Raw genomic sequence first — 14,569 nt, 5'->3', positions numbered from 1 at the left:
TACGTTGTTTCATTTACTTTAAACCCTTTTTTAAGATTCTGACTGCAAAAAATGATGTTATGCATCGTCACGCCTTTCATCCCGAAGGGGTAGGCAGAGGTGCACATTACGGCAATCGCAACACAATGTACTTGTACACCCACTTTTCACCATTTGTGTTATAAGTCCCATGTAATACGGAGTGAGCCTATTGCCATATACCGGCCACAATTCTAGACTCCGTGCTACTACTAATTTCGAAAAACCCAGTAATATTTTGCCCGATCCGGGAATCGAACCCGAGATCTACAGCAGTCGCACTGGCGACCACTCGACCAATGAGGCAGTCTAACTGCAAAAAATTGAGTGGGGATGTTAAGTATTTAGTATACAAGTATAACAGTTATTTTTCTTTTCATTGAGGGGGGAAAATCATCCAATGGCTTCTCCCGCCTTGAGCGAGGCGATAGGGAGTGTTAGACTCTTACTGACTAAAAACCACCTCGTTCCTACTCCTGCTTTTCGAGCCGGATCCCCGGTAAACCCGCTTAATAGTCCGCAGCTCCGGATAACAGTTATGTTATTTTCATTTCATTGCATAGACACCTGTTTGAAGAAGAAATCTAAAAATGTTGAAAATCGAAAATACCAAAAACCGCAAAGGTGCTCATGAAGAGTTACCTCACCAAACAGTTACGTGTATTCCTTAGAAATATTAGAAAAGTAATGAACGTCTAATTATTACTATGTCTACAAATAATCCGAGAATGAAGGTTTTGAATTTTTTTTATAGTAAGTGCACATTATGGCACATAATGCCAATGTACACCCACATTTCACAATTTATGTTGTAAGTCCCATGTAATAGGTGGTGAGCCTATTGCCATATACCGGGCACATTTCCAGACTCCGTGCTACCACTGAAAAAAGCCCAGTAATACTTTGCCCGACCCGGGAATCGAACCCTTGCCCTTGCCCGGTCGCACTTATCGCACTTGCAACCAACGAGGCCAACGAGGCAATCAGTCTTGAAATAAATCTTAGGCTAGCCGCACACACTCAATAATATTGTCAATGCAAGATTGTCAATATCTTCATCAATAAAATGATCCCCGCACACTACACAATATTATTGTCAATTTTTCATGGTACAATCTGACTCAGTCGATCCGCAGCTAGATTCATGTGCGCACGTTGAACATAATGGAAAGAAAGAAATAAGTCGTTGCATTGAGTATTGCATTAATTTTAGTAACTAAAAAAAGCAAACAAGAAAGAAACGATGGATTAAGGACTGGATGAGAAAAAAAGCTGAGTTAAATCACTTTAATCTAATAAATGAACTACGAGTGAATTTGTGATTTTTTTTATTTTATTTATTTCGATTTGTGAATCTTCTTTAATTCTTTAATTCCATGAGAGAAAGCATGGAAGCAGTCATCAGGGCTAAGGGAGGGTAACACTAGGTTTTAAGTTGTTTAAAGGACTTATTTGCTGATAAAATAAAATGTAACTTTTTAATCATTTGCATTTGCTTGCTTTTTTTATTCCCTGCTAAACAAAAAACCAAATCCATTGATTTATTCTTAAACTTATATGAATTGCCTTTCCAATGATACCTTACAGTCATATGTCTGCCATTGATTAATAGGGTTAAAATGACTATGAAGGGAACTTTTAAAGAGGTGCGATTTTTGTGACGCCGAGTGTATTATCAACAGTATCAACACTATTTTCGCTTTGGAAACTGTTTTCGTCTTCCATTTTGAACAAATAACACGAACGTCCGCCTGCCTTGAAATCTTTTCCTCAACTAAAATATTGCCGCGCGCCCGCACACGTCAATATTATTGACAATACCCCTGCCTCCCCCGATATTGACGTGACAAAATCAGAATTTCTGGATAATCTACAATATTATTGAACAATACCGCAATACAGGTCGCACACACACAATATTATTGACAATACGTACTTTATTGACAATATTATTGAGTGTGTGCGGCTAGCCTTAGATATACAAAGCTTTATTGAATGTATACCATTAATAAAGAAACAATATTTAAAATAATACGCACACAGACGATCTTATCATTTATCACTGATCGTGATTTCTACCAGACGACCTTTGGGGTGGACATAATGCAGAAGAAATGATTAAAGGTGATGCGTATTCCGAAATAAAAATATACAAACTTAGTAATATACATTTTATTTACATACATACCTATATTTAAATATATCATAATTATATGCAAATGCATCGCATATTAAAAATACATACATACATCGCATATGTAGGCAAGTAGGTATAGAGGCAAGAAACAAGCTGATGACGACGTTATAAAGAAGACAGATATTTCCCCTTAAATACTTGTATGTCGGTATATGAGACACAATAGAAAACACGTTGTGTCTTGCGTAGATCTGCGCTCACGGCACACTATGGCTCATTAAATACTAACCTAACCTAACCTAACCTAACCTAACCTAACCTAACCTAACCTAAACCTAACCTAAACCTAACCTAAACCTAACCTAAACCTAACCTAAACCTAACCTAAACCTAACCTAAACCTAACCTAAACCTAACCTAAACCTAACCTAAACCTAACCTAAACCTAACCTAAACCTAACCTAAACCTAACCTAAACCTAACCTAAACCTAACCTAAACCTAACCTAAACCTAACCTAAACCTAACCTAAACCTAACCTAAACCTAACCTAAACCTAACCTAAACCTAACCTAAACCTAACCTAAACCTAACCTAAACCTAACCTAAACCTAACCTAAACCTAACCTAAACCTAACCTAAACCTAACCTAAACCTAACCTAAACCTAACCTAAACCTAACCTAAACCTAACCTAAACCTAACCTAAACCTAACCTAAACCTAACCTAAACCTAACCTAAACCTAACCTAAACCGATTTCCCCCTCGATCTTCGAGTGCGTGAAGCTGCTTCACTGTACGAAGCAAAGAGGGGGTTGCCCCATTCAGCATTAAGGGATCGGGACATAGAAACAATGACAAGTGCGATGGACTTCCCCCACCCAGCCGAACAGATAACTGTAGAGCTCGGTAGCCTGGTAGACGAGGAACAATATAACAACCACGCCTTTAATTACGACGTGAGAAACTTCACGGACGGCAGCAAGATCGAGGGCAAAGTCGGCGCGGCGTTATCTTTGTGGGATAGTGCCACCGAAATTAAGTCGAATAAACTTGTACTGCCGTCCTACTGCACCGTCTACCAGGCAGAACTGTTGGCACTACAGAGAGCAGCCGGGGAGGCGCTCAACAGCGAAAAAACCACGTTCGGCATTTTCAGTGACTCGATGGCGGCGCTGCAAACTGTCGCCAACCCCACCTCCCCCCATCCTCTGGCAGTGGAAACAAGAAATGCTCTCCGCCACTGCGCCTCCCAGAATAAGAGAGTTTCCTTGTTCTGGATAAAAGCCCACGCAGGTTTGGAGGGAAATGAAAGGGCCGATTACCTGGCGAAGGAAGCAGCGCTGCGATCGAAGAGGAGGCCGGATTATGACCGATACCCCGTCTCATTCGTCAGAGGGAGAATCCGTATGGACACGATCAGCGAGTGGGACGCGAGGTATAAATCCGGTGACACCGCCTCAATCACCAAGATATTCTTCCCCAGTGCAGCCGCGGCGTATAGCACTGTAAGGAAAATTGAAACCAGCAGCATCACCACCCAGCTGTTCACCGGGCACGGTGGATTCTCCGAATACTTGTATCGTTTCAAGCTTCGGGGGAATCCATCGTGTCTCTGCGACTCCGCCGTGGAGGAGACTGTCCCGCACGTGATATTCGCATGTCCAGTGTACGCGCGTGCCAGACATGTGGTCGAACAGCGCCTGGAAGGAGAAAAGTTTAGTCCACAAGACATTCACAGGCATATTAAGAAGGCCAAGACAAGAAATGTAGTACTTGATTTCTGTAAACATGTAATCAGTCAAGTAATAGCAAAAAACAAAACATAGCTAAACATGTAACTTACATATTATGGTAACGTATATTGTAAGTGTATTGTACTTTGTTAAGAAAGATGCGTTACAAATAAAAATCTATGTAAACACTGACCTTGACCACGTCAGGGGTTTCGGAAACAGCAGGAGGGTTTTTAGCCGGTAAGAGTCCGGCAGTACTCACACCTCTCTACTCGTGGAAAGGTGTGAGTCTCCATGAGGATTTTCCCTCCTGCTGTATAAAAAAAAAAAAAAAAAACCTAAACCGATTACCAGGAGTAACGAAATTAAGAAGGGCGGCGCGGCGCGTCGTCACCTAAAATTTTAAAGTTGGTTAAACAAATACTGATTGGCTGCACGGTTGGCGCGGTGGCTAGGTGGCTAGGCAACTGGCTACCGTGCAACGTATAGCGGGTTCGATTCCCGCACGGAGTAACTCTTTGTGTGATCCACAAATTGTTGTTTCTGGGTGTCAAAAGTGGTTAGAACAAAATTTTATCACTATTGACATGACTGAAATTTCACATCATATTTTAGTAGATTACAAAAATAAAATGTGGTCCCACTGCGTTCCAGTTGTGTATGTTTTGCACGATGGTGCACACAGCACGATCCGTACGCGGTTTGGACGCGGATCGACAGCAAGATGGATAATATGCGAATAGGTCTTTAGTTTCGTGTGGTTTGCATCACTGGTTGCACGCATTGCGTTTAAGTTTGGGAGAGCCATGCTTCGGCACGAATGGGCCGGCTCGACCGGAGTGATACCACAGCCGCACAGAAACCTGACGTGAAACAACGCTTGCGTTGTGTGAATGAGGTTACCAGAGACCTAAAATTACCCCCCTTCCGAATCTTCGCGAGCCCAATTCCCCAACAACCCTTAAATTCCCAACTCCCAAAAGGCCGGCAACGATCTTTGAACGCCTGGCTGTGGTGTTCAGGATGTCCATGAGCGACGGCGATTACAAGAACGTTGCCGGTCTTTTGGGGGTAAGGGTTGTTGGGGAATTGGAAATTGGGCCTCCGGTAACCCCACTTACACAACCAAGCGTTGTTTCACGTCGGTTTTCTGGTATTTCCGATAATCCGTGGTATTTCCGATTATATCTGATAATCCGTGGTGATACTCCGGTCGAGCCGCTCCATTTGTGCCTAAGCATGGCTCTCTCACATCTCAAGCCTGCATTAATATGTCGCCCCACACCAGGATTTTCTCCTGTATCGTGGGTGCATTTACAAACATATATAAGTTCACATACACGTAGGGTTGCCAGATGGCCGGGATTTCCGGGATTGTCCCGGAATGTTGTGTGCTGTCCCGTGTCCAGTAATTTTACTTTGCTGTCCCGGAATGTAAACATACTAGTTTTTTTTTCAATACTATGGCTGCAAAAGTCAAACCAAACGTTGCAACGTGCTCGCAAGTCCCGAGTTGAGGGGTGAGAAGGATGAGCTGCTCGCTTCACTTCGCTTTTTTCATCAACCGATAGTTCTAGGTACTTACTTAATTACTAATTTTACAGTTCTGTCTCGGATGGGACAACAAAACTTAGATTCCGTTCGTGGCCCTAGAAATGTCCAGGAAATGATCAGTCTGGATCTAGCAGCCTTACATACGCATGACACGAAGACTCAAAACAACAATTTGTGGATCGCACAAACAAAGAGTTACACCGTGTAGGAATCGAACCCGCTACACGTTACGCAGCAGCCCGTTGCCCAGCCAACGTGCCAACCGTGCAGTCACCCTGTTTGTACCTTTGGACTCTACTGACCATGTCTATTTATTAGAACTTGTATTTGTAATGGATACAACATTATTCCGGGTTAATTGGTGTTTTAGTGCCATCACTGATGAATGAAGTGTATCACCGATCTGTCAGTATGTCACTACTTATGTAATAAAACAAAGTACAGTCGGGTAATAAAACAAAGTCACTTTCTCGGTCCCTATGTCTCTTTGTATGCTTAAATATTTCCACGCAACGGATTCTTGATGGGGTTTTTAATAAATACAGTGATTAAAGAAGTTTTAAATTATGTATAATACATGCATAATATATCACCATTGCGCCCATGCGAAGCTGGGGCGGCTCGTAAGATAAATAAAACACAAAAATAAATAAATCGGTCTATATTAACATCCTTACAAATCTTACAAAACGTATTCAGTCCAAAATAAACACATAATTACTCATTTCTGGGCAGTCGTGTAAATTCATTGTAGCCGGTACAATTAGTCTAAATTAATTAAATTATACAATGTAACATATTATTTATATTAAACATAAATAAACAATTAAATAACACTATATACTTACCTAACAAACTCGTGTACATATATTATATAAAATTTTCTATTACAATTAATATGTAACAAAAGTATCAATGTACAAACTGAATTGGTATTAAAATTGTCACTAGTTAAGTTAATAGGTAAAAACGTACCAAGTATAATTTATTATATCTTTTGTGAGACATACTAAATTAATTATTATGCAACTATCGGCTTACTCACGTAACTGTTTGACGAGGAACTCGACTAGTTTTAAGCTGCTACTGGTAGTAACGCGACGATCGCCGCGTGGAGTCGCGGAATGCTGCTCATAAATATGAGCCTCTAGCATGGCTTGAAACTAGTCGAGTTCCTCGTTAAACAGTTACGTGAGTAAGCCGATAACATAATAATTAATTTATTACCAAATTGTTAGCAAAATGTATACTCAACGGCGATAAAAAAAAAAACTATTTGTTATGCATACCTCGGCGATTGAATTCGAGACATCTGCGACAATTTAACTTATATCTGTCTGCCTCAATATAAGACCCTGTACTTGCACTAACTGACTATGTTTATTTCAAAATGTGTTTTATAAAAAATAATCAGATTTACACAATTTAAAAACAGGCAAGGTAACAATATTTCTAGTTCTAAAATTAACATTTTCATACAAATATATTAAAACATCTAGGTAATGATTAACTTACAAATTGTCTAAGGTAAACTACTCAATAATTCTGTACTCTTAGTACGAGTTTGCTTTACGTTGAACGAAACAGAGCGCGGCGCTCTGATTGGCCTGCACGATTGAACCAACCAATCAGAACGCCGAACACTCTCTCGTTTCGATCTTTTTAAACGTAAAACAAAATCGTGCTAAGCCCTCTAAGAAATTAGTGAATATAAGTTATAATCAAAGCCGTTTTATCCGTAGGGCAAACCAGACAAGTGTCTAAGACGCCGAGAGATGCGCGTGCCAAAGAGTGGCAGCGGTGCTAAAGAAAATAGGGACTCCTATGGGCTTACCTAGTACACTCTCTAGGTTTATATACCTATAACTATAGACTATAGATACATAATATCAAATTCTTACTTTCATAAGAACGGTTCAGCTAAAATCTTCATGACTTCGCCGTAAGTCCGTGTACCATCATTGAGCTTAGAATAATTTTCTTTAACGTGCATAGAAAAATCTTGATAGTTTGGTTTTTTAGCCTTCGTTGAGACTACGACACCATCTTTATTCTTCTTGTTTAGAACCAGCTCGAACTTGCCGTGGCAGTAGCCGCAGCATTTCTTCGTTATATCTATCGATTTTGAATGGCGATTTACACTGGAAAATATAAGAAAAGGGGTCAGTTTAAGGACTTGTTTCACAAGATGTGACCGCTATGTATCAGATACAAAAAAACTTTGTAACTTTGAATTACAAATGTAATTTGTATGAACTATTTGTCACAAGTTTATCGTTTGGTTGTTTAGGTTCTGTATACCACCATTAGGGTGGTTAACTACCAGAGATGTTCTATGTAGCTATGTTATGAAGATGTAGTTAAGCTATAACACCGTATCCACTGATACTAAGCTACATATGTAGCTGTATGAGGAAGATGCACGCATCTTTCCATATAAAAAAAAAACATAGCTTAGCTGAGTCCGTTTCCACCAGTGCTAAGCTGTATGCCAATGAATATGATTGGTGAAAGCCAAACGCATTCACAGCAACGTAGCATAGCACATCTCTGGTAGAAAAGTACCCTAAGACAGATACAAATAGACCCAAGTTACGTCAAATCATTGACAAACATAAATATTATATCTTAATACGCAACGCAACGTCACGCCTTTTATCCCCGAAGGGGTATTCAGAGGTGCACATTACGGCTAATGCCGCTATACAATGTACACTCACTTTTCATCATTTGTAGTATAAGTCCCATGTCATAGGGGGTGAGCCTATTATTATATTATTATTAATATCTTACCTATACTCCACACTTGCTACCACTGAGAAATTTTCGAAAAACCGAAAAAAGCCCAGTAATACTTCACCCGACCTGGGAATCGAACCCTTGCCCGGCAGCCGCACTAGCAACCACTCGGCTAACGAAGGCAGTCTATATTAAATCTTTATAAATATAATTCTTCTGTACGTGTATGTCACTGAACTTCTCTTAAACGACTGGATCGATTTTGATGATTTTTTTTGTGTGTGTTCAAGGGGATCTGAGAATGGTTTACATTCACAATTTTGTCCGCTTGACAATGTTTTTTTAATTAAATATTATATATATTATTATTTTAATATCTCACCTATATCCACACTTGGTACATTTGTAGGAGTATTTGTAATGTATCTGCATGTCGTGGCATCTCGATATCTCGCCTAGTTCCGGGTACACTTTGAGAGCGCGCTTAGCCCTGGAAAAACAACATTAATTTAATATTAGTCAATGGCTTGGATATCTGTTATATAAAAATAAGTTGGGTTTTCCTTCCTGACGCTATAACTCCAGAACGCACGAACCGATTTCTACAGTTTTGCATTTGTTAGAATGGTCTCAGGCTCCGTGAGGTTTATAACAAAGAAAATTCAGGAAAAATTCAAGAGAAGAGCAGGAAAATAGGGAAAGGTAGCGAAACGGAGTTCGCCGGGTTTGCTAGTTATTATATAAAAATAAGTTGGGTTTTCCTTCCTGACGCTATAACTCCAGAACGCACGAACCGATTTTCACAGTTTTGCATTTGTTGGAAAGGTCTCGGGCTCTGTGAGGTTTATAGCAAAAAATATCAGAATAAATGAAGAGAAAAGCCCACCTGGTGACGAAGCGGAGTTCGCCGTGGTTTGCTAGTTTTTTTTTTTATAAATATTGGGAGAAGCTCTACTAGTTTCTAGTCATACCAGGTATGAAACGTTTTATCAGCAGAGTGTGGGGCAGCGATTGTAAGCGATATATTTCTATTATACCTTACTGTAACAAGGTGCGGCTGACAGATTCAGTAACGTTTCGTATCACTCTTGAAAGTTGCTGCGATTTAAAAATTATGCCTTAATATTTTAGCTGTATCACATTCGTATTATGTTAAATCATTCGGAAGCGTAGTTAATTAAATTAAAACCAACCGGAATGTTCTAGTATTTAATTAAAATCTAATGAAATGAAAAATAAAGTAAAGTGTTATGCGTATAACGTAAAGCCATAGTCGTGTTTAGTGATGGGATGTACGGCTACGATGGATAGGTAGTCGATGTTTTTTTAGAATAAAAAACGGAAATCGTGTGTCGTTCAATTATCATTCTTAAAAAAGCTTTAATTATGTGGGTAAATCTACTATAGACGCGGCTCTCTCTGCCCAAACCACAGTAACATTATCTGAGCAGAAATATGTAGTAGGCATTTTTCTAGACATTTCCGGCGCCATTGATAATGCGTGGTGGTACAGTATTCTCAACGGATCTTGGCATGTCTGAACTACGTACAGAAGGCTGCGCAATAAGTATTTTTTAAAACCAAATGAGGCGAGGTGCAGGGGGCGGCGATCTAGGCTAGAGATTGACCATTTCTAAATACAATTGACCCTTTACACTTATTGCGCAATTTCGAGCCATTTTGAGCCATTTTTAGCCATTTTGCAATTTCGAGCCATTTTGCCAATTCGATCCATTTTGGCATTTTAGCCATTTTGCAATTTCGAGCCATTTTGCCAATTCGAGCCATTTTGGCATTTTAGCCATTTTGCAATTTCGAGCCATTTTGCCATTTTGAGCCATTTTGCAATTTCGAGCCATTTTGCAATTTCGAGCCATTTTGCCATTTCGAGCCATTTTGCAATTTCGAGCCATATTGCAATTTCGCGCCATTTTGTAATTTTAGCCATTTTGCAATTTCGAGCTATTTTGCAATTTCGAGCCATTTTGCCAATTCGAGCCATTTTGCAATTTTGAGCCATTTTACCATTTTCAACCATTTTAGCCATTTTGCCATTTCGAGCCATTTTGCCATTTCGAGCCATTTTGACATTTTGCGATAATTTATGTGCTAATTGATTGTGGTGATTTGTGCTATGTAAGGTTGTTTTAGTAATCGTTATTTTGTTCCTTAAATAAGACGCATATTCAAATCCAAGCGATGTTCGTCGTATGAGATATATTATCACTTTGAACTAAATTTTGCAAATTAAGATGTTTTTGAAATTGCCCTTTTCTCTTTACACTCTACTTATTATCAATTAATTCATTTGTTTTTGAGAATTTTGTAAATAATTTAACGATTCTGGGTAGCTAATTTAAAAATTTAGTTTGGTTGTCATGTATGTGAACTTGTATGTTTGTAAACGCACAAACGACACAGGCGAAGACCGTAGTATGGGGCAATTTTTTAATTAATATCTTAAGTTAATTATTATAGAAAGACACTGTTACCATTTATTCCACAAGGGTCCATGTCCAGCTTTCAGCTCGAAGTCAATCAGCCAGGTGGCAGCGTGGCACAGCTCGTGTATGAGAGTGTCTCTCAGCCTCTGAGGCCTGTCCAGCACCTTGGTAGATAGCTTTATGGTGGAGGTCCTAATTCGTTCGCCTTTAGCATTCTTTATCATGCGATTTGTTGTCGTACTGGAAAATAGTAAATGTAAGCATTAATATTTTTATTTCAATAAGTAAAATAGTAAAAGTATCAAAGTATTACCGGGCTTTTTTCGGTTTTTGGAAAATTTCTCAGCAGTAGCACGGAGTCTAGAATTGTGCCCAGTATATGTCAAAAGGCTTACCCCCTATTACATGGGACTTATAACAAAAATGGTGAAAAGTGTACGTGCATTGTATAGCAGTATTACGTGCCGTAATGTGCACCTCTGCCTACTTCTTCACGGATAAAAGGCGTAACGTTGCGGGCTTAACGGGTTAACGGGCTAACCCGTAACACGTTGTCCCTTACAACTTTACAAGATATGGACGAAAAAAGACTGATGACAGTTGATAAACTGAAAGAGGTGTGTAAGAATCGTCGTAATTGGCGTTCCATTGTCTCTGCTTAACCCCATGGGAGACAGGCGTGACGTTATATATGTATGTATCATATGGCCGAAGAAGCTGGTACTTTAGTTAAACAAATGACTTACCCAGCAGTCGTCCTAAACCTAGGATCCCACAGTATAGGCAGGTCAGCCTCCATAGCGTTGTCAAAGACATTCTTATTGAATTCCACAAACAGCCTCCGAGCTAACTGTTCCTTGAGGTTCTTGTAATTGTCGTGGTATTGTAGCGCTTCTACGTGGCAACGGTAGGACGGTGTGTTATCTGTGAAGACAAGATATTATTTGTTAAAAAAAGTCTTATATAGTTATTTTTGTTTTGGAATTGAACATATGTCATATATTGTGTGATGGGTGAACTGGTAATTAGTGAACGATATTTAAACACGTGTTTGTACTCATGATTACAAACAACTTTCTCAAATAACCTTTTTCTTATACTCGTTAGTTTTATTTTTATCGCAATAACAAAACTTTAAAGCATCTAATTTAAACTTTAAACTTTTCATCATCTAGGTACTAAGTTTAAATTTAAAACATTGATGAACTAGAATCGAACTTGAACTAGATTTTAAGGTCTAACGCTCAGTAGTTTCACTTGCTAAATCCAAGTAGGCACTAGATTTTATTCCATCTCAATAATAAAGTTAATATCTATCCTACTTGACATGTCAGTAATTGTTTTGTGTGTAGCAATTTTAAATAATTATTAACAATATAAAAATAAATTACCATCCAAAGAGCCAATAAAGCTAAGTCTCGTATCATCTTTAACGACAGGTGCAACACAAACATTCTGAACTTTCTTCGTTAACACATCAACATCGTTATTCATAACCTCCACCATCTCCGTTACACTCATAGCCTTAGTCACTTTAGTTTTCTTCGTTGTACTGGCTACATTCCTCGGTTTAATCTTCCCAACTTCTGGAGTACTTGGTACTTTTTCTGTGTATAATTTTTTCTTAGATTTCCTTTCAGCATCCGTAGTCATATCAACTCTGCGTTTAGCCTCAGAATCCGTTAAATACAACATCTTATTCTGTTTCAAATCGTGTCTTATATTCTCTTTGTCACTTTCATCTTCGTCAAACTGTAATTTCTTTGATATAGTGTCATAGTTTTCACAATTTGCTTTAATAGCCTTAAATAATTTTGGTATTGACTTCCATTGGTCTCCGTACAAATCGTTCAGTATTTTCTTTTGTGATAAATGTATTTTCTTTAATGTACATTGTTCGTGTGATTCGTTGGCTACGTCTCGGGGGGATGATGGTGTGGGTTCGTGCCTGGGGGTGGCACATATGATGTTCTGTGCTGGTGACCATCCTCCGATGCTTGGTCGTGATCCCTTTTTTGTTTGTGATGTTTCTTCTCTTGAACAGTTGAAGGAGATCTGGAATTTGTAATGTTTTTTTTAAACATAGGTACTTAAGACTAATGAAAAAAGTATTATTACTAAGTTACCTTACTGAAAGAGTAGGCAAAACTAATATTAATAAACCTGCCGTTTAGCACCCTGGATTAGGCTTTGAAAGCTATGCATGTTTCAGCAACTATGCATAAGGTGCTGATTAGGAATAGAAGCATGTAGTAATCAAAAACTATGATTTTGATGAATTAAAATTAGAATTAAGTAACTTCTGCCAGCGGCTTTGCGCGCATTAATGTGGGATACAAATAGCCTGTGTTATTCCAGACCAAAATGTAACCCTTTCCCAAAGTTCAACCCTTTCTACTCCTGCTTTTCGAGCCGGACCTCCGGTAAACCCGCTAGGTAGTCCGCAGCTCCGGATCGTTTTTAAGGGATAGGACACGTCGCAAACGATCTGATGGATATGTTATTGAGCAATCGATGCCGCTCATGGACACCTACTACTCCAGACGTTGCCGGCTTTTTGAGGATTAAGGATTTGGAGACAGGGAGTAAGCATTGCTTCACACCGATTTTCTATGAGGCTGTTGTATCACTCCAGTCGAGTCAACCCATTCGCGTCGAAGTATGTTTCTCTCACATGATAATTATTTCAGTAATCCATTAATGTGGGATACAAAAATAATACGATCTCTTTAGTGTTTTGGAGTGAAAGAGTAACAAACATCCATATTCAGAAACTTTCGCAATTATAATATTGGTAGGATTAGCAGTAGAAATTAGTAGCAGCATGATAGTTTCCATGTTGTGTCAACATAATAATTAGAACTTAAAAATATACTTACATTTCCATTCTTGCTAGGTTCATGGTCATTGAAATTGATTTTAGGTAATTCATCATTGAATGACATTTCACAGGAATCATTTATTGTTATTGGAGAATATATTTTTTGGCTAGATTTCGCCTGGAAAAGAAAAATTAATTATATTTTATTAGTCAGTGTAAATTTACATGGAAAACATAATAAATGGAAAAGAGATAGTAAACATGTATTTTTTTAAAAGAGTTTGCTCAATAAGTAGTGTTTGCTCGTTCTTCTCCATTCGAAACTACACTTTGAAATGAGCACCTAGCTTCACTGATGGACAGACTGAAAGACTACCTATTATTTATTTCTTGACATTTCAAAAGTACCTATTTAAGGTTTAATTGGAATAAATGATTTGACTTTGACTTTGACTATAAATACTTAGGTACTAAAAAGACTACACTTCATGCATAAAGCATAGTTTTAATCTTATTTACTTTTCAAAGACTACAAAATGACTATAAATAGAACATTAGAAAACTTCTATCATTTGGCCTAAATAACAGTTTAAGATAAGTTGTATTTGGTCACTATTATTACAGTAATGTATACTTTATCGTTATTTTATAGTATTTAAACACTCATTAAAATAATTAATAGCTTATTTATCACTATTGTTTCTGTTTTAAGACATTCATAATCATGTATTCTTGTACTTACTGTGGTAAGGAAATCATTTCGTAATCTATCAAAAGATTCGTCAAGTACTATAATATCTGGATTCTTGTCTTCTTTATTTATATCTTGAGTCGGTTTTGGTCTAGATTTCTTCAGAGAAAGCTTCAAAAATCCTAAAATCACACGTGTAAAGTTGAAATTCATATATTGATCACAAAATTGTTTGTTTGCAAGTTTTTGTTAAGTAATTTTGTTTATACTACTTACGGTTGCTTTGCTTGTTGTGTGTAGTGTTAGTTTCCATTTTTTATTAAAAGTAAGAAATACCAATGGAATTAATAAAACTGAAAATATCCATGAAAATGATGAGAATGTTTGAAAAAAATATCAGCCGTTGAGTAATGACAATTTAAGAGTGGTG

The 14,569-nt window shown here is 38.2% G+C and overlaps 1 protein-coding gene across 1 annotated transcript; it reads right to left on the bottom strand.

Annotated features, from left to right (window-relative positions):
- Positions 1 to 7,320: 7,320 nt before the first annotated feature.
- Positions 7,321 to 14,569, bottom strand: LOC118280799 (germ cell nuclear acidic protein-like). The gene is made up of 8 exons (XM_050699625.1): positions 14,416 to 14,569; positions 14,191 to 14,321; positions 13,507 to 13,626; positions 12,019 to 12,682; positions 11,374 to 11,551; positions 10,676 to 10,867; positions 8,566 to 8,673; positions 7,321 to 7,585 (listed from the first exon to the last, which is right to left on the bottom strand). Exons 1-8 carry the CDS (start codon positions 14,450 to 14,452, stop codon positions 7,348 to 7,350), a joined length of 1,668 nt encoding a protein of 555 aa, XP_050555582.1. The 5' UTR covers positions 14,453 to 14,569; the 3' UTR covers positions 7,321 to 7,347.

The sequence above is a fragment of the Spodoptera frugiperda genome, chromosome 16 (genome assembly GCF_023101765.2).
Source record: "Spodoptera frugiperda isolate SF20-4 chromosome 16, AGI-APGP_CSIRO_Sfru_2.0, whole genome shotgun sequence".
NCBI classification, from domain to species: Eukaryota; Metazoa; Arthropoda; class Insecta; order Lepidoptera; family Noctuidae; genus Spodoptera; species Spodoptera frugiperda.
The sequence above is the reverse complement of the archived record's forward strand: the minus strand, read 5'-3'. Positions and strand labels throughout refer to the sequence as shown.